The sequence below is a fragment of the Condylura cristata genome, unplaced genomic scaffold, assembly GCF_000260355.1.
Source record: "Condylura cristata isolate star-nosed mole 26May11 unplaced genomic scaffold, ConCri1.0 scaffold00005, whole genome shotgun sequence".
NCBI lineage: Eukaryota > Metazoa > Chordata > Mammalia > Eulipotyphla > Talpidae > Condylura > Condylura cristata.
Genome location: NW_004567106.1, coordinates 20,215,341 through 20,237,008, shown reverse-complemented (window position 1 = coordinate 20,237,008; position 21,668 = coordinate 20,215,341). Strand labels below are relative to the sequence as shown.

The 21,668-nt window shown below is 34.7% G+C and overlaps 1 protein-coding gene across 1 annotated transcript in view; it reads right to left on the bottom strand.

The window, feature by feature from the left end:
- AHR (aryl hydrocarbon receptor) overlaps window positions 1-21,668 on the bottom strand; it is a 38,815-nt gene that overhangs the window by 5,582 nt on the left and 11,565 nt on the right. Inside the window, exons 2-8 of the mRNA XM_004676741.2 lie at window positions 21,423-21,610; window positions 7,153-7,256; window positions 4,306-4,395; window positions 2,523-2,646; window positions 1,932-2,062; window positions 706-908; window positions 174-283 (exon numbers count right to left, since the gene is read on the bottom strand). Of these exons, the coding sequence (XP_004676798.1) occupies window positions 174-283; window positions 706-908; window positions 1,932-2,062; window positions 2,523-2,646; window positions 4,306-4,395; window positions 7,153-7,256; window positions 21,423-21,610 (950 nt within the window). The remainder of the gene's footprint in view (window positions 1-173; window positions 284-705; window positions 909-1,931; window positions 2,063-2,522; window positions 2,647-4,305; window positions 4,396-7,152; window positions 7,257-21,422; window positions 21,611-21,668) is intronic.

Below are 21,668 nucleotides of genomic sequence, written 5' to 3'. Positions count from 1 at the left end.
TCCTTTATCTACGGTATTCCTGACAACTGTAGCACAATTCATATAGTACAGCTCAGGTTAATCATAATGGCATGCCATTTAGAGTAATTTTTAGACATGTAGTTAAGTTGCCTTCAACATATTACATTACACTATAATATTTTCAGAAACATTCATAAGGGACTGTTACTTACTCCGGATGTGACAATCAGCACAATAAAGCATATCAGCAGCATGAATAAATTGGTATCCTGATCCTCTCATGCAAAGCTCAGTTTCAGTATAACCCAAGACAATTGTTCCTCTATTTAAAAGAGAGGTAAAATAATCAACAAATTAATCGGTTAAGTTATGACTGCAAATTTTAGTTTCAGACTATCTTCTGCTCCTAAATAAAGACCATGAAAATTGATATGGCTAAAGAGCAATCTGATTGTGCAGGTAAAACAAAAATGTTAATAAAAAAACTTATCACTACATTTTTGAAGAACAGAGTTTTTCAGGCAGACTGTTTTGAAATAATAGTTGCTATATTTTTAATCAATTATAATTATCAGAATACCGAACATTTATTAGTAATACAGTACATTGTATCTATGACACAAGTTATGGCAAGTATTGTAAACTATGATTTTGTGAATCTGATGAAATCACTTCAAAAGGATATACTGCATGAGTGTAAATAATTATGTTATAGAAATAAAATACATTGTTAGTTTCACTTACTTGGCATCACAACCAGTAGGTGTAAAGTCTAGTTTGTGTTTGGTTCTGAAGATGAAGTTTTTGGTCCGGATTTCCAGTATGGATGGTGGCTGAAGTGGAGTAGCTATTGCAAACAAAGCTAACTGAGGTGGGAGCACTGATCCATCTTTTCCTTTTTTGTTCTGTCCATGAAGGTATTTTAGCCTCCCCTGGAAGTTCATTGCCTTAAAACATCAAAAACAGTTCACTACAAATTAACAACGTGATCACTGTAGGTAAATAACCTTGGCTGAAAACTAGTACTTAGTTTTTAATGGATTTCCTTATGGTAAAAATAATCTCAAAAGGTAGCATGATTATCTTACCAGATAAATGGATCACATTTCCCAACTGGTGAGCTTTTTTTTTTTTTTTTTAAAGATTTATTTATTTATTTGGGATACAGGCCAGAGGTTCAGGGGCGGTGAGAGGCTTCACCAGAAACAGAGGGGAACAGAACAGGCAGATCGAGGAAGTACACTGCTGAGGGGAGCAGCGGGCGGTCAGGAGAGGTCTGCCACGCCATGTGGTCACCTCCCGGGCAGGCGGGAATCAAACTCACGCAGAAGCGGCTTTAGATTCTCAGTGCTGTGCTTTAACCCGCTGCACCACCAGGGAGGGCCCCCAAATGGTGAGCTTTTATAAGATTATACAAGACACAAGGATAAGTTGAACATGACCAATTTAGTAGCATAAAACTATATTAACCAGGCCAGGGGAGGATCAAGAGAGCAATGGGATAGCAGCACAGGAAGCAGAGTCTATTACACACAGAAAACCCATCTTAGAAAACTATCTCAAAGCAATTATTACTCTCAGCAAAATTACTTTCACAGAACAGGATTCGTACTCTCTTGTGTGCTTAGTGGAATAAGTGCTCTAAAGGGAATAGTTAACTGAAAGGGCAGACTTCTCTACCTAGGGTATCTACTTACCCCACCCTGGAATTCAGATGCATAACTGTTTTAACAGGCACTAAACCCAAAGAAGGTAGGCCTCCTGCTTACTAGAATTCTCCAATTTTGAATTCTTAAAATCCCAGCAAAGTAGATTTCCTGTTTTTTTTTAATCTTTGTTAGTATATCGAAGATTTCTAAAAATTAATTTCCTAATTTTTAAATATTACTATCAAATTATTTGATAAAGTAGGTTTTAAAGCTCAAATATAATCAAGGGAAAGTATGTTTTATAAGGTTTTTTACTCTTACCAGAAAACCAGATGAATTATCTAGCAGACACCTTAGACGGCATACGAAGCACCTTTCCATAAATGATGAGTTTTCTGGAGGAAGCTGGTCTGGATTAAAGTAGACTGCTGGCTGTTGGAGACCATTACCTTCTACAGAAATAACAGCAATACAAATTTACAGATTTCAGTGAAATGGAAAGTGTTAAATGCTTTCTGTGTTCATAATACAGACTATTTCAGAAAGGGAGTTAAAGAAAAACTAAAACTCATTGAATATATATCACCTTTACAGAGCACTTGACCTATTAAGTTGTGATTTCTATTGTGCTATCAGACTTCTGAAGTTTTTTATGCTTGTAGTTTGCTTTGTTTGGTACCATTTAAGCACAGAAAATTTGATACACCATTACCAACAGTGTACATTTACTTACTTTCTTCACAATGGTGTGATTTATTTTTATAAAATTTATTATTGAGTATGGTAATGGTTGTCTTTTTATTTAGACCACCATACTTTTTGTGCTCTAGCTTAAGCTTTTCATATAGTTTCCTGCCTCCTTTCACAAAGTTGTATTGAAACTCACCAATATCTTTTGGTGAAAACACTTACCATCAATTCTTTGTCCAGAGTCTGTACCCTGTGAGGGGTTTAATGCCCAATGTAACTGACGTTGAAACTCAGCTCGGTCTTCAGTATGGATAAGTTCATACACGCTCTGATGTATGACATCAGACTAAAGAAAAAAAAAAAGATTACTAAAGTCATCGGAAAACCTACCAAGGTTAGTGGGTGCTTGTTAGGGGTGATGATGCAATTCAAATACCTGCAAAGCTTTGAACACTCTTCACTCAAGTCATCTCTAACTGAACACAATAAGTTCTGCCTATTTTTATCCATTATTGATCTTTTAATTTCTCCTTTCACTGACATGTTGACTAAATGTTCAGTCACCTTTGATTTCTCCAGGCTTACCTACATTCATTTTGTATTTACTGTACTTTGAGTTTCCTTTATGTGAAATTTCCTTCCATCAGAGTAAAGAAATATGCTTTTGTCAACCTACAGGCCCTCTTCCCTCCTGGCATTTATGCCAGTGCTAACTCATTAATCCTTAAATCATTCTTTCTTTACTACAGCTCATGGAAAAGTAGACATCTATCACACATGGAAAAACAGGTTATAAACAAAAGGTTGGTTATGATGACCCACTCTACATTAGCTACTAGTAAGTTACAACTTACAACTTTTAAGTAGTACTTAAACTACCACTCATGTCAGACATGACTGCTTCCTTAAAGAACATTCAGAAAAAATGCACATGAGAACAAAGGTAGACTGGGGAAAAACTATCTTTGAACTTTTATGAGTCATTATCACATAATGAGCAATGTACTTCACATAATTCATTATTAATTCCAAACTGGTTTTTCCATGATATTAATATATTTCAAGATCACAATGTGGGCATTGTGGCAGTAGCCAGAGTTCATTACTTTAGCCCTCTAGTCTTACACCTGCCTATGAACTTAATCTCCTGTGTCAGTCAGTCATACAGTTACCCATTTTCTGAAAAGCAATTGTAGAATATACATTCCCTTTAACAATCTTAACTTTTATAAAGTTTCTTTTGTGTCTTTAACATAGTATATGTAACAGTGTTTCAAGCCAGCAGCCTTGCTGTCATCCTAAGGTAGCTAGAAATGCATTACATGGAGTCCACTCTGACCCACTGAGTCAAAATCGCTGGGATTAAAGCCCAAATAATGTATATACACTTTACTAAATTCTTTGATTCCTAAGCACAATAAGAACTTAAGAATGACTGATAATAGCTAGCATTCAAATGTGCTTGAAAACTACTTAGAAATCCTATTAAATAGTCTTCTTTCAAATATGCCAAATTCCTTTTCACCATTCATTCCATACTGTTAAACAAAGCAGACATGTCTATTTCCTGTAGGTACTTCCTGCCTACAGTGTATCAGCTATTCTCCATGTTCCCTCCAGAACTGTCTATCCATCTGAGTCCTATACTTCCTTGAGGTTAAATTATTTCCCTCAGCAAACTTTTAAATTAGTGATTTGGCTTGTACACCTATACATAGCACTTTATTTCACAGTTATTATGGGTGCCAATTCCTATAACCGATTTGAAGGTAATTGTTCTCTATTCCATTGCCTTTCAAACCCTTACCTGAGTTCCTCATATTAGTTCCTTAATAAGTGAAAGAAGAAATACAATGTCCATGAATCACATAAATGTTTAAGGTAAATTCTAATACAATAAACAGTATGTTAGCTGTAAATGTATTTTGTTAATCTAGAGCATCTAATTGATATTTTATATACAGTTAAATCTTTCAAAATTATTTAGTAAGAAATCTATATTTACCTGCTGAAAGCCCAGATAATCCTGGATAGTAGAAGATGCATAAAAGACCAAAGCATCTGTAGTGACAACCAACACAAAGCCATTCAAAGCCTACCAGGAATCAATGTTACAAAATTAGTGCTGATTAGTAATATTATCTCATCACATTACTATCAGTTGATGCCATTACTTTTACTGCTGAAAAATACTCTGAAATGGGTAAAATTAGTACACCTTATAGCTATAACCATAGTACACACAAGCTTGGAGTGAGAGGAATATAAATTCTGAGTCTCCCCCCCATTAGCCAAACAAATTATTACAGCAAATTCCAGTTATTTTCAAATTGGTTTCACACTCCAGCTCTTCTATTTTAAAAATACACAGTACATTTTTTTAAAACATAAGCTAATAACATTAACTTCATATTTTTAAAACAGTATAAAAATGTTGGTTAAATATACTTTAAGACATCTGATAGGAAAAAAATGCAAAGACAATTCAAGCAATGATGTAATTTAAAATTTGGTTACTATCAAAGTATTATAAAACACTTAAAATCTATATGGATTACACATAAGTAAAATGCAGTCCACTTAATATAATTACTAAAATGTTTAAGTTTAAAGCTGTCATAAAGCTGTCATATGAGCTATTTTTATTTCATATGTATTATGCTGCATCTCCAATAGTTATTTTAGTTTGCATGTTATGTTCTTTAGTAGTTATGCAGCCCAATGTTCATACCATTATACTGCTCTTAACTAACTTAATTTATTTGGACAGGATTTCTGTCTCTTACTAGTATATGGCTTTGGATAATTTAGAAAGCCCTTTAAACTTTAGTGTTATCAGTGGAAATACACTTTATTGTATGAATATGATACGATATCATGAAAGTCTGCCTATATATATTTAACATGGTAATTATATAGATCATTGTTCTCTAATAGCCTCAAAAGATTTACCCTGCCTGAAAATCATATTGAATAAACTGAAGTTAAAATTATAAATACTACTAACTGAAAAATGAAGCTGAAGATTTAAGCATGGTCATAAACAGGACTGGATAGCTTTTTAATTATTTATGTATTTTTACTGTTTCATTTTTTTCTTTGTAAAGTAGCAAAAAATTCAAGCTAAATTTGTAATAAAATATTTAACATTGATCAGCTTCCTTTTTTTTACCAAAACCAAACGAAAAGATGTCTCATCAAAAATTTAAACCATGTTGAATATTGAATAATACTCTATCAACCATTTTCCCTTCAGACATGTATTATAGCAAAAGTATATGATGAAATATGCCCTCTTCAGATGTCCATAATGTTTTGGTCCATCATCATAATGAAAGAAAAAGAAAAGCATGGTCCTAAGCCAATCCTTGGGTGATTAATCTACAAATAAAAGCACTAGTTACAAATACCTACATGCTTACTATTTTAAACTAATTTTAAATAAAAACACTACGTTTGTGTTACCATTATTCTTATTTTGTGTCCTTGACATAAGCTATGCTCAGATATTTTAGGAGTTAAAACCAGTTTCCCAAGTACTTCACATTGCATATCTTTCTCATTTACCTTGAAAGTAGATCATCATTACTTTATACATACCATTGGGACTATATATAGTCAATTTCAACAGCAATTAATAGAATGTTTTCCTATGGCCTGAATAAGGACTAATTTTGTTTCAGTTAGCATACATGTAGAGATCCTCAGACAAGAGGAAGACTATGCTTGCATATATTAAATTTAAAATAATGCAAGCAAAAGTTTTCATTATCAGGGATTTGAACACAATTACAAAATTATAATAAAAAGATTATAAATCATTGGGTTACAACTAAGCATTGAACCATATGCATGCAATGATTTTTCCTATACATACATATCTATGATTATAAATTTAAGTTCAAAATTAAGTACAGTAGCTATAACTTATGGCCACCTTTTTGCCTGAATGGCAAACCAAGTTCTTCACTCACTGAATTTGAAAATTACCACATACCAGTTATGCACATCTTCATGCTATGTTTCTTTGACAAAATAATTGAGCATTTTATCTGAGAACCAAATGTTGTATCAGTTTCAAGAGAAAAAACACATTTGAAATACTGGTATAGACAAATCTATTAGAGACTCTCCAAGTTGTAAAGCATAAATGGGTTTAAAAGTTGTTAAAATCTACAGCATGTTAAGTCAGACATAGCTGCCAAGAAGATAGTTTAAAGAACACATTTAAAAATAAAATTTCAAAATTTTGAATTCCTAAATTGTATTTAATTAGGTATAAAAGAGCTATATTCTTTTTAAAAGTATATAAAACCTGGTATTTTAATGAAACCTTTAAATTATTCTAGTTCATCCTATTTAAATAAATACAGAAACTGATGAATAGTTATCCAACTAATCATCTTTATACAGTTCCATTTTTTCCAAATACATTAATCTTCCTTTATCCCACAGGGGATATGTTCCAAAATTCCCACTCTTAAAACAAAGCACTGAACCCTAGGTATGCAATGATTATTCCTACACATACATATCTCTGATTATAAATTTAAGTTCAAAAATAAGCACAGTAAGACACTGACAGTAACTAATACAATTATATTACAAATATTGTTATAAATATTACATTTATATAGTACAAAAATTATCTACTCATTTTTATCTCACTCATTTTTGAGCCCTCTGACCACAAAGTAAGGTGAGACTACTATACTAGCCTTACATTACTACTGAAATTCACATAAAAGTTGCCTGGAACTCTGTGTAAGTTCTAAATAAAGAAGGAATAATTAAAAGACTGACTGGCAATTCTCATTTATAATTTCTCTGATTAATATTTACTAAAATTTACCTGTAATAAGAATTCTCCTTCTTGTAAAGTCAGGTCCTCCCTCAATTTTGTTTGACAGTTATTCTGGACACCATTTCTGTCAGTTGGAGGGGATTTTAATGCAACTATGGAAAAAAAGGAAAAATATTATATAACAGGGAGTCCTTAAATTCAGCAATTTTGAAAGGCTATCATAGATTACCCCTTTGCATGGAACAGGGACAATTGGACATTTTGATGTCTACTGGTCATCTTGTGCCTTTATGATTGTTCAGTGCACGCTGACAGACTGCTAAAATATTCTTAATAAATTTACTAATTTTTAGACTCTGGAAAATATGGTTGGTACCTAAAGTGAAGGTAAGGGTGGAAGGAGGAGAGGAAAGAACAGTAGAGGTCAATTTAATGGTTGGAAATGGTGCCACAGCTTTAATGATTGATACCGTGAGGCAAATACTTATTATCAAGGTGTGAAGCTGTACTCATACAATATGTAATCTAAACCAAATGGTAACTCAATAATAAAGTTTTTTCTAGGGCTCTCCCTGGTGGCACAATGGGTTAAAGCACCACATTATGAAGCTCTCTGAAGCCAGTGTAGCACAACTTCGATCCCCGCCCAGGATGCTGACCCACGTGCCATGGCAGACCTCTCCTGACCCTCTCGCTGCTCCCCTCAGCAGTGTACTTTGTCAGTTTGTCTGTTCTGCTCCCCACTGTCTCTGGTGAATCCTCTTACTCATACCTCTGATCTATACCCTAGTTCTTTAAGCATAAAAACATATTTAAAGATAAAATAGAGGACTTGTAAAGAATTTCATCATACTGTTATATTCTTCTCTTATTTACTTTTAGAATCAGATTTTAAGAACATCAACTGTAAAAAATATTTAGTATCTATATGAAAATACTTTGGCATAAGCGAACTAATAGTAGAATCAAACATATTCCTTACCAAGAAATGTCAGAAGAGAAATAATGGATGACCCCAATTAAATGTGTAATGCATAGAAACAAAACAAAGTAAGTCAAAAGCAAACCAAAAAAAAAAAACAGCCGAGGCAATTAGAGGGGAGGGCAAGTGGATTAAGAGTAGGGCAGTGAAGGGAGCCTGTGGGGGACTGTTGAGCTCTGGTGGTGGGCAGAGAGCGAAAGGACAAATTTGTAGAGGTCTGAACCTTTAAACCCAGGAGCACACACACAACATGTTGCCACAATAAACAGTTTGTGGCTTCCCTGGTGGCACAGGGCTTAAGTCTCAGTGCTATCAATCTATCTAGCTAGCATGAACGCAACCCCCACCAGGGAGGTGACCCACATGGTATAGCAGACCTCTCCTGTCTCACCTGCTGCTCCCCTCAGCAGTGTACTTCGTCCATCTGCTTGTTCTAGTCCCCACTCTGTCTCTAGTTAAGCTTCTCACCCCCCCGTACCTCTAACCTACACCCCAGTTCTTATATCCATAAGTAAATCTTTTAAAAAAAAACAATTTGGACAATAAAAGCAAAACATATTTCCATTAAGTTTAGATCCTCTTGGTTTAGAATGAAAAAAAATTCTCATCAGATTCATGTAAAATGTGTAATGTATAAGTCAACTTATGGTTATCTTGATGGTAAATCATAGCTAAGAACAAGTACATGCTTCTATTTTGCTAGTCTGCTTTGTTGTTCCACTATAATCTTTTAAAGCTGTGTATAAATATTTTTTGTACACTTTTATATATTCCTAGGCATTACTTCTTTACTAATTACAATCTGTGGCTTCTTCATTATCATAGTCAAACTGCTATTATAAAAAGTGAGCCTGGCCCTCCCTGGTGGCGCAGCGGGTTAAAGCACAGCACTGAGAAGCTAAAGCCACTTCCACATGAGTTCAATTCCCGCCTGCCCCGGAGGTGACCACATGGCGCAGCAGACCTCTCCTGACCCGCCCGCTGCTCCCCTCAGCAGTGTACTTCGTCGATCTGCCTGTTCTGCTCCCCACTCTGTCTCTGGTGAAGCCTCTCACCACCCCTGAGCCTCTGGCCTGTACCCCAGTTCTGTATGCATAAATAAATAAATCTTTAAAAAAAATTTAAAAAAAAAGTGAGCCTTTTAGATATTATGACATCCTCCCCTTTTTCTTATCTCTATCTAACCTGTAATACTTAAATAAAGCATTTATTACAACAAAACTGACTTGGACATTCCTTTTAAAATTTATTTCATGCAGATTTTATGTGTAAAAGATAAGCTGGCTCAGTAAAAACCTAGAACTTTACTATTAACCAGATTTTTTTGGGCCCTCCCTGGTGGCGCAGCAGGTTAAAGCACAGCACTAAGAAGCTAAAGCCACTTCCGCATGAGTTCAATCCCTGCCCCAGAGGTAACCCACATGGTGCAGCAGACCTCTCCTGACCCACCCACTGCCCCCCTCAGCAGTGTACTTCCTTAGTCGGCCTGTTCTGCTCCCCACTCTGTCTCTGGTGAATCCACTCACCGCTCCTGTACCACCTCTGGCCTTTACCCCAGTTCTGTATGCATAAATAAATAAATATTAAAAAAAAAAGATTTTTTCACCTTTGAAGTATATTTTCTGTTAAATCATCCGTGCCTGTGTCACAATGGCTTCTTATGCTAAGTTCTTTTCTGTGCAGTACTTGAAATATACCTCTTTGGAAAAAGAAGCCCAAAGTCTGGCCTCTGAATTTAACAATTTCAAAAGGCCAGAGCACAGACTTCCTCAACTTAAAACAAAACAAAACAAAACAAAAAAAAACCTGCTTGAGGTAAATTAATTGATCTAACAGTTAATCATGCTAAAAGGAAATACTCTTTTCTCGGTGAAAGGTGAAGGAAAGGCTCCCCTTTTTTATTCTGTAAGTGTGTTGTTTACTTTCTAATGGCCAAGTTTGTTTGAATGCCTTGAATCCTTAGTGTCATGGTTAACTGCACTTCAGTAAGAGGCATAGTATGAGTCATACCATATAGCAATACAACTTCTCAATGAAAAAAAAAAAAAAAACAACAAAATCAAATTCATTAGATTATGAAAGCAGAAAAGTAATCCTAAAATAACCACAGCTATTAATGGTGTAAATTTAAAATGTGAATTAAATTATTAGGAAGCTTTTTAAATCAATGAATCGATGACAGTTCCAGCCACAAACACTGGACCATTGAGTAGCTGAACTGAACTGAAAGACCATTCATCTCAGAATGATTTACAGTTCGTGTAAATCATTACAGTTTGTGTGGGGATATTAGTCAGTATAATTAGACATCAGACAGACTCTGACTTTAAGTAGGATTTTTAAGATAGGGAAGTAAGGAACCATAAAGGAGTTTCAAACACATTAAGTATAAAAATGGAATTTAATTAAAATAACCATAGGCACTTGAAAGAAAAACACATTCTTTCTAATGTGTTTACAATTCTCTGTGTTGGAAGGATAGCATTTCATATGTATTATTGCTTAAACAGGACCAGTACCCAAAAATTTGAGGGAAGGATCACTAGAAGGTTCGGCCAAAAATAAATGCTTCCATTGCTTGCCTGTTTAAGGTTGGTAAAGATCACTAAGCTAAGACATTAATACTGTGCAAAGATGAGTTCAAAAAGAATTCATTTCTTTCCCAATTCTTTATCTCAAAAAAAAAAATGAATATGGCTTTGCATAAAACGTATTTTATGGTGTCTTCACCCCACTATATGCATTTTTGTCTGTTTTCTTCTATTACTTGACCTCATACCTACCACCTCTTGCTTTTTAAGATAAATTAGATGCTGTATTAATATTGTTTATTTTCATGTTCATATTCCCTACCTTAATTACAAAGCAGAAAGTCAGAGGAGGTACTGTTATCAGCACTATTTTCTACCATCTGAGTGGTCTAAATAAGTTCTTTATTAATAACATGTGATAGTTACTGGGTACACAATATATACCAAGCAGTTCCCATGTACTATATGATTACATCTTATTTAATCTAATTATCTATGAGACTGGAATTATTGACTTTTGTATATACCAGGAAGCTAACACTTAGATAGGTTAAGAAACTCTTCCAAGGTCACAGAGCTTTAACTGGGAGAGCACAGATAAAAACATAGGTAGCCCTACCCTAAATGTAAGCCATTATTAACCACCTACCAGACTCCTCCCACTATGCTAACTACCTTTGACTTTTAGTTTCCTCATTTTTAAAAGAGGGCAATGACACTTCTTGAGAAAATTACTTTTGAAGGCTAAAAGTAAAATGTAGAGTGCCTGAGTAATGACTGGAATTGATAACTATCAAAAATAGAGATAATGGAATGAATGCTGGGTTTACAAAGCCTTAAGCCACTAAAGACAGTGGACAGTAATGAAAAGTCATGTTATGTAATATGATAATATTAAGATTACATTATAGCTAGAACAGTTTTAAAAGTAATTTAAAACTAAGTTATCCTAAAAATTACATGACACTTGTACCATTACACCTCTAGAATTAAGTAAATGACTTTCACAGAAACAAAAAAGTATCTGTAAATAAGTCACCATCTGATTTTGCTACAAATATCTGTAATACTGAACAATTGTTAAAATCCTCCCTATCTGTGGATACTGCATACCTTCTGAACATATCCTAGACATGTGACTCCAGAGACTCCAGAGACTACAGAGACTCTGTAGGGAGGGAGTGAGGTAGGGGTGGCGTGGAGGTGGGAACAAAGTGGGAAAGGGGTAGGCTGATACAGAGTAAAAGAACTATGGGTGGTTTACCTATGGGTGTAGTGTTGTAACAGACATCTGAGGAAGTCCAAACCTATTCCCCAGATTATATGCAGTGTTGTAAACCAATGTTAACAAAATTAAAAAAATAAATAAATTAAAAATAAATTCACTGTTTCCTCATAGATCAATGAAGTAATCAAATCACACAATAAGAATTTAACTGATGGTGAAATGAATTGAGAATATGAATATATAACAAAATTATCAAATTGTTATAATACAGACTGATTCAAGTCTGACTTGACTCCCACATGCATTTAACCATATCCAAGTTTCCTCATATGGCGTTTTCCTTCCTTATATATCTAAGCTCATATTTCCCATTCTTCCAACAAGCCAAGTGTTTCCTCTTATGAAAACATGTTTTAGACTGAGAAATTCACAAGGAACACATATTGGCATGCAGTAAACTATAAATTGTTAACTATTATTTATATTAAAACAGAGGACATAATAAATGTCTTGCCAACGAAAATTATTATCTTTAATCTCTCCTTGTTGGTATAGTACATTTTATATTTATTAGCCCTTTTATTACTTCTGACAAGAAAATAATTTTCTATTCCCACACCAAACTGTCACTTACAAAATTAAACCAACTACATAAAATTAAACATCAGAAAGGATTAAGTAATGCAGTATTCCTTAAATATATGGACACATCCACAGTTTTGTCTGATATGGATAAGTATTTATAATTTCCAAATAATATATTTAGTCTACCTAAGCAATCACTTCTGCCTATTTTTGGGTAAAAGACAACATCCAACTTCAATACATTAAGTTTTCTTTCATAAATGTAGTTTCTCCGAAGAGAAAAGGGGAAGAAACAGAAATTAAACTTACAAATTAGAACAAACATTAGGGCAACATAATTCAGTAGTTTCTAATAATATTAACATTTTTCTACAACTCTTAATCACCATGGCAGAATATAAGTTAAATTTTACATTTTTTCCTGAATACTTTTATAACTTAATAAAAATGCAAATGCTAGTTTATATTTCTGAATGAAATTAAGGTTGCATAACTAATGGCTACTGTTCAGCAAATCTGAAATATGTATTTCTATAAAGCTTAAAAAACCTCTAGTTTAGATCTATTCCTACTCAGAATACATGGAAACTAACTTTCAAAGATGTTAATATTTTTCCAGTTGTACATTTAGTTATATGCAATTCTACTTTAGCTATATGTTAGATATCTGAATTAATGGACCAACAAGAATAGGAATTTCCCACTGTATATATAATAGAATTATTCAACTAGAATATTGTTTCTGAAACTCAGAGATATCAGAGTCAGATGGAAAATTATTACACACATTGCTGAACCTCTTCTTTAAAACTATGATTCAAAATGAGATGAATGGAACCCCACAGTTGCATATCAGTTCCTAGGTAGTCTTGAGGGAGGACCAGATGTCTTTGAGGACTTTGAGAACTAGTCACTTAGAATAATCAGGATATAAGCAATAAGTTATAAATATTATGAGTCTCATTTCATTTAAATATTTTCTAAAATTATTCTTTTGCTTGAAGAATGAACTTTAAAATGTGTCTTTAAGAAATACAATTTTAAAAAGATGAAAACTGAAGCACATAATTTGAGACAAATCAGGGCAATAAGGAAAATTTCTCTCTACTTACAAAAACAAGTAACACTGTATATCCATAGCTTATGTCCTCACCAGAGCAAGTGATTTCACCTTTCCCTGAACAAAGCATCTAGATTTGAGTGTCAGCCATTTCTTATAAAATATACGGAAAATAATTATATATCAAATGACTGAAAGCAGTACATTGGCAAATTTCCATCTCTGAGCAAAAATAAATTCAGCAGATGAATTCTCCTATGACAATAATACTGGTTCCCTAGCATCCTCCATGCATAAGTTCAACTACAAAATTTTTTTTTTCACTCAAATATCAGTCACTCCAAGAAAAAAAAAACTATATATATTATATATATATATATATTATATATATAAAGTGTGTATATATAATTTTATATGTGTATATATGTATATATATTTTTTCTTGGAGATATATACATATAGATAGTGTTTATATCATATCTGTATATATTTAGTGTATTTAGTAGTGTGTACACACACACACACACTACAAAAGTAGAATAAAGAAGCAAGCATTCTCAATGTCCACACAGACTCTGTAGAACAGTGAGATCAAGGTCTTGAAGCCATAATATCAGTAAACCAAACTAGCCTCCAAGCCACCTTCTGCCTGCTGGTGCTTCTGTAAATTACACAACCACCTTCCGACCAGAGTGACATAAAGAGCAGGAATGCTGCCTCTACAACACACAGTCTACATACCTTGACCCATAAGGAATCTAGTCAAGAATGGAATAGGCTGTACAACCATAAAGGGTACCTACAGTCCTGCCCCATCCGTTGGGTAAATTTAAGGCTAGAAGAAACAAATAATCCAACACCATTTTAAGTTCATGACGTTGATCCAATCTGACTGCCAGTCTCCCTCTCCACCTCCCACTGCTCACATCTGAATGGGTTTATAGTCTAGTCAACCAAGGGCCAGACAATACCTGGCCAGCATCATTTTTTCTACATCAACTTTCATTTCACTTTATTCTCTTTGTCCTTCTAGCTGATAAATCTGAACACCAAATGAAGGAATCTTTAAGCGAACTCATTATCACCTCAGCATCATTTCTTAATTCCATAGATTTGCTTCATTCCACAGTGTTCCTCCTTATCAGTACCTCATTTTCCCTCTTACTCTCTGATGTCCCTTCTAGAATATTTTACTTTCATGATTTAAAATATTACACCAAATATAGTAGAATGATGGCCATATCTAAGCCTCCAGAAATGAACAAAGAAATGAATTTCAGCTACTGAGTAAAACTGGTAGATCAAAAAAGTCAAATGCTAATAAAAGCAGATTTATAAATAACAGTGATATTATTGCTGAACAAAAGTGATTAGTGATGATGTAACCACTAAATCAATTCTTTAATCTCTAGATTTATAGTTTTAGTAATGGAAGGTATCATGACTGTCATAATTAGATTTCTATTTTAAAATGTTACTTCCCCAAAAGTCCAGATATAAACTATAACATGGATTAAGACCACAGGTTAATGAAGCTTTATATGGTAAGATGATTTTCAAATGTATACATATTTTTAAACAAACAATTTTACTTTGAATATTTCTAGAATAAGAAAACACATTTAGTCACACTGATTGAAAGTTTTTTTTTTAAAAGATTTATTTATTTATTCATACAGAACTAGGGTACAGGCCAGAGATGCGGAGGGTGAGAGGATTCACCAGGAACAGAGTGGGGAGCAGAGCAGGCAGACTGACAAAGTACACTGCTGAGGGGAGCAGCGGGCAGGTCAGAGGAGGTCTGCCTCGCCATGTGGATCTCCTCTGGGGCAGGCGGGGATCGAACTAATGCGGAAGTGGCTTAAGCTTCTCAGTGCAGTGCTTTAACCTGCTGTGCCACCAGGGAGGGCCCCTGATTGAAAATTTTATAAAATTACTTGACCTCTAGTGACTTAAAAATCATAGCTGAGCTCAATGTTAGCATTATTCATGTCTATACTATATAATTGCTATTAAAGAATAATGCTCTATTTAAACAGATACCAGAACATGACTGAAATCCAGAAAATGTGCATGTTGAATAAACAGTTCTCTTTTAAAAACCCAATGCACTGGAAAGGAACTGTTAAAGCATTTGCAAAGACAACCAAGAAAAGAACACTTACAATTTTGAAAGTCAACAAAGATAAACAAACATAAACAATGAGGTCAAGTAAATGTCAGATCATCATATAATGTAACTTATCTCTGTCATTTTCTCTCCCATACTATTTTACACTTACTGATTTTAAATGTTACAATGTGTATGTGATATCACATTTTAGAATTGTGTGACAATTGTAAGCATGTATCATCATAATGATTCAAGACTTCTATTTCCCCTAACTTTCCCTAATTTCAAAATAACCAGAAAACTGTTTTGATAACTGTTGCAAATGCAGGCTTCCAGAATTGACGACTCAGACCTCTAAATTTATTTCCATTAGGCTCACTGTAATCTAAAAAAGTCACCTTTTTAGTTTCTAAATCTTTCCTTTTCTAACTTTTGCATCTCAATTAAAAGATGTCAAAGAATAAACCATGGCTCAGATATAATTAAAGATGTAAAAGATCTGTTATTTTAAATGTGCAATATTTACTATAAATATTTTACGGAACAAACAAATGCTCCATGCTTCCTTTAGCGTCGCTAAAAACAAAACTTTTTTGGCCCTTTTTTAACCTCTTTAGATTATTTATTGTAAACAGAGATTATACATTAGCCATTTCCAATTTTTTTATTTTGGGGGTTACTGTGTAAAAGTAATTTAACAATCCTCCAGAATATTTTTAAAATATTTTAAAAAGGGGTAATGAAATATAATTCAGCCCTCCCTGGTGGCACAACGGTTGGGACGCAGCAATGCAAGCTAGCAGCTGCTGCTTCAGTGGAACTTCAATACCCTGGGCACTGCAGACCTCTCCTGACCCGCCTGCTGCTACTCTCAGCAGGGACAGGGTACTTTGTCAGTCGGCCTGTTCTGCTCCCCACTCTGTCTCTGGTGAATCCTCTCAACTCCCTGCACCTCTTACCTATACCCCAGTTCCGTATGCATAAATAAATCTTAAAAAAAAAAAAAGAAATCTAATTCAAAATATTGTCTATTAAAATAACTCGTACTAAAAGCAAAACATTGCCACACTGATTAAGACGAGTCAAGATACCCGGTGTCCACTGTTTGATCCTGTTACTAAGAGACAGGCTATAAAAGGAAAAATCCTTTTCTATAACATCAGTGGATTTCAAAGGCTAAATTATAACTATTCAAGTCCTAGCCTCCTTTTAATAAACTTATTTTAGTCATTAACTTTTTGGAACACATTATTTTCCATTTCAAGGTAACACATTTGCATTCATGTCATGATATGGTTCTTGTTTATATTTTTAATTTAAAAAATAGTTTAAACTTAAGTTCTGGAAGTTGGTTGAAAGTTTCAACATACTGATAGGAATGGCATCCACAGGCTTTTTGGTCTGTATCTATAGAGCATCAGCTCACACTATCTTGTCAGCTTTGTATTTCTCCATGATCAGGTTAGCTGTCCTCAGGCCTCCCTTAGCTTGACTTAATCTATCTTGAGAGGCAAAAAGTATACTTTCACCACTGTGTTTCATTCATTGCCAGTATTAGAAAACAGAACTTGGGATTTTTGTTGTGTTGTGTTTTCAAGCCATAAAAAGTCTCTTGCAGAAATACTTCAAAGATATAGTTTAAAGAAGTCTTTCAAAAATAAAAGTAGGAAAAGGTAGAGACCACAGAAAAGCAGGGTTACCTAGGAAACTGAATAGTATTTAAAGTTTCTACTATTTTAGCATTATTAACCCTAAACATTTTAAAATGTGTCCATCTTTTCCCACTTTTTCTTCTATGTGAACTTAGTCCCTCACTCACAGTGCCTACAATAAACAGAATCCTGAATTACAGAAAAATCATAATTCCAACTGAGTATGGTCAAAGAATCTGCTCCTAAATTTATCATGTCTGAAAAATGACTTAGTTTCATACAAGTACTTCAAAATTACACTTTAAAATATTTTGATTAATCAGAGATGGTAATTAATGTTGCACTTAAGTGCTGCTTTTGGACAGGCACAGCAGCAGTCATGGCTCCTAAATTTAGGAAGATCCATCCAAGTTGGATTATTTAAACTCACAATAAATAGATGTATTTTCTTGGAAAAATATCTATTGTTACAGTAAAACTTGAGTTTCCTTTCTAACAAGATTGTATGATTACTCGTTTATATTGTTCTTTCCGCAGGAATTCACACACCCCCTGTTTGCATCCTGTTATTCTCTTAGCGCTTCCCTTGACTTGGCTATACTATTTTCCCTACTAGGGAGAGAGCAGTTTTCATAGCACACAAAAGCTCTAATAACTGACCATCTTTTCCATCTAGCATTTGATTTGAAAACTCCGTCCTCTGTGTTATGTCAAATATTGCATTGCCTTCCTAGATCACTGGTATCTGGAGAAGACTCTGGAACCCTATTTTAGGATTATTTCCCTCAGCTTCCATGTAGCTGTTTCAATATGGGACAATCTAATAAAGTCCTCAAGGTACATGGCTTTCATTTATAATCTTCCTACAATTGTGTGCATCAGCTTTATCTTTCTGAAGGCAAAGAAAACAATTTAAAAATAATTAATTAATTCAGGATATACTCCAGGTCATGTTTAAGCACTGCCGCAGATTCACCTAGCATGCTAATTAAGATATAGATTCTTTGATTCTACTTCACATCTACTGACTCAACTTAAGAGGGGCATGCCCTGAAATGTGCCTGTTAAACAGCTTTCTAGGTACTCCATATGTATATTGAAGTTTAAACAGCAGTAATATAAAAGACCTAAAATTAAGATAATATAACTGGAGAAAAAAAATGATACAAACATGGTAATAATATCATACTGTCAGATACATTAAATCAAAACAAAAAAAATATATAAACTCATTAAAGAAGAGTTTGGGGCCCTACCTATGTCACTATAGGTTAAAGCACAACATTGTGAAGCTGGCCAAGGCCACTTTGGTGCGAGTTTGATCCCAGGCCTGGAGGTGATCCACATGGTATAACAGACATCTCCTGTCTCACTGGCTGCTCCCCTCAGCAGTATACCTTGTCAATCTGCCTGTTCTGCTCCCCACTCTGTCTCTGGTGAATCCTCTCACCAACCCTGAACCTCTGACTTATACCCAAGTACTGTATGTATAAATAAACCTTTAAAAATAAAGGTAAGTTGTTGCAAAGAGTTTAGAAAAAGGAAGAGTTTGGTATCTCCTTAGCCTGAGGAATTGAATAGGACATCTAAGTCTAATCAGACATGAATAAGTATATGTGCACGTTAAATATACACACAGACTGCCCAGAAGGTAATAAGTTATGTTAGTACTTCAACAGCACACTGACTACTCCCTAAGCCAACTTCAGTTCAGTTCTGACCTACTATTTGTAAACCGTGAACAACCCATACATTTTCTTTCTTTTTCAATATACATAGCTTGATTTTCCATTGTAGAAGACTAGGAAATGAAGAGATAAAAGTTCAGGCCGACAAATCTTTACCAGAGTCAAGGTTACCGTTTCCCTGGCTAGTGACTGTGACTCTCTCTCTAAGGGCAGAGATGACATCTTACATTCATAGACTCCCTCTCCACAGAGTCAAGCAGGAAACAGCATGCAAGGATAAGTGCCACGGAGCAGGAAAGTGGTCCATAAAGCTGGAAGTGGCCTCAAGGTTACAATATACAGGAGTGGATCCTAAACTTCAACATGTCTAGTTCAACTACTGGAGTCTAAGAGTCTGTCTGTAGATCTAGGGGGGCCCATTTGCTGGCTTTTCTAGGAAGTTCCAGGCAAAGCTGGTGCTAATGCTGCTTCTCTGCAGATGATACTTTGAGAACCTCATTGCAAGGGAAAAGCATTAATGATTTTGATGTATAAAAATGTTCCCAGAAAAGTAACTGAGATTTAGTCAGAAAAAAAAATAATGTTGGGCATCTAGAAAATGTGTTCCATTTTTAGCTTTATCACGAAATAACTATATAGCTGAGAAATACACATACCACTGAATATTACCAAGATCAAGGGTCTGGGACAGATGAAAACTGAAAATTCAAAGAGGTTAGAAAATTGAAGTAACCACTATGAAATTTAACTTTGTTTAAATCATTATCCTCAAATCACTTGTCTATTGCCCAGAGCACAGTTATACCCAAAATAAAGAACATATAAAAAAGAAAAACCAAACCATCTAAATACAAATGTAAAAGGAATGAGATAGTTTGTAGTAATCTAAACATAAGCTATAAATTCAACGGTCTGTGACTATGGTGTCTAGGCACTGCCTAGTTACTGAGAGTAGCAATAGCAACCTCATCTAAGGCTTGTTAGAAATTCAGTGACTGGCCACACCTAAATCTACTGAAAAAGAACCTTTGTCTTAACAAGATCCTTGTGTGATTTACAAGTATATAAAAGCCTGAGGAGCAGTGACACTGACCACTGAGACTGCATCATTAATTATTTACCACTACTGCAAATTAACACGATATATTTAAAAGATGGAACATTTGCTGTAAAGAAATGATTTGACATAAAGAGAAATGAAAAAATTAATTTACATGAAAAAGACAACTTTTTGAAACAATAACTTTCGTTACGGTATTTAGGACAATGAAACACTATACTATATATTGAGAGGTAATAAATGCCACCTAGTTCAAATCCTAACTTTAAAACTCACTAGTAAACTGAAATGCAGGGATGGTAACTGGGTTTGGATAAAATTACAGTTTGTCAGTGGCAGAATGGACACTAAAATCCAAATCTACTGAAGCCTATAAGAAGACACTCTTTCCAGTAGAAAAACATTTTAAAATTGCACTGCATGAAATTAACATACAGTTAATACAAAGAAGTGTGCCTAATTGAGAAAATCTAAATGACATGTCTAGGAAACATACCGAAGGAAATTCAGCATATATATTAGTTGTTTATGTCCCTAAAAAGCATGCAGAGCTGGGCCCTGCCTGGTGGCACAGCCGGTTAAAGCACAGCACAAAGAAGCTTAAGCCACTTCTGCATGAGTTTGATCCTTGCCTGCCCCGGGAGGTGACCACATAGCGTGGCAGACCTCTCCTGACCCGCCCACTGCTCCCCTCAGTAGTGTGCTTCATGGATCTGCCTGTTCTGCACCCCACTCTGTCTCTGGTGAATCCTCTCACCCTCCGCATCTCTGACATCTGACCTGTACCCCAGTTCTGTACTAATAAATAAATAAATCTTAAAAAAAAAAAAAAGCATGCAGAGCTAAGGGTGGAAGGAGAGAAAGAGATTGATTAAAAAATAAACATTAGAGTAAGTGGAAGTGAAATTGGCTATTCTTAATATGGATATAATTTCCAAATAAATGATGTTCAAAGAATGTTACTATCATATAAATTACTTAAATGGCAGAGCCTTTGATGAATGGGATTCATCAAATTGCTTTATGGAATTACTAAAAATCTAGATTTATATCAAGTTTCACAATACAACAGTCATTTTCATATATGGCTAATTTTGACAGTGTTTATCACCAAAGCAGACACAACTATATTCAAAGTATGTGTTTTAAAAATGATGGTTAAGAAATTTAACCCTGGGGCCCTCCTTGGGTGGCACAATAGGTTGAAGTACAGCATTGTGAGCTATCACAGCCACCACAGTATGACTTCGATCTCCTGACCCACCCACTGCTCCCCCAGCAGTGTATTTCAGTCAATCTGCCTGTTCTGCTCCTTACTTGAATCCTCTCAGCCTTTGCACCTCTGACCTGTACCCTAGTTCTGTATGTATAAATAAATATATTTTTTTAAATAAAAGAAAATTAACCCTTCTAGCTTACCATCAAAGAAGCTCTTGGCTCTCAGGTAACTGACACTGAGTCTAAGAACCGAGAGTTTGTCCAGCTTATTAATAACATCTTGTGGAAAAGGCAACAAGCTAGCCAGTCGGTCTAGCTCTGTATTAAGTCGGTCTCTATGTCGCTTGGAAGGATTTGATTTGATTCCTTCAGCAGGGATTGGCTTGACACTGAAAAATAAACAGAAGACCATTAAACCCTTAAAACATGAAGCAAAATTTTCTACTG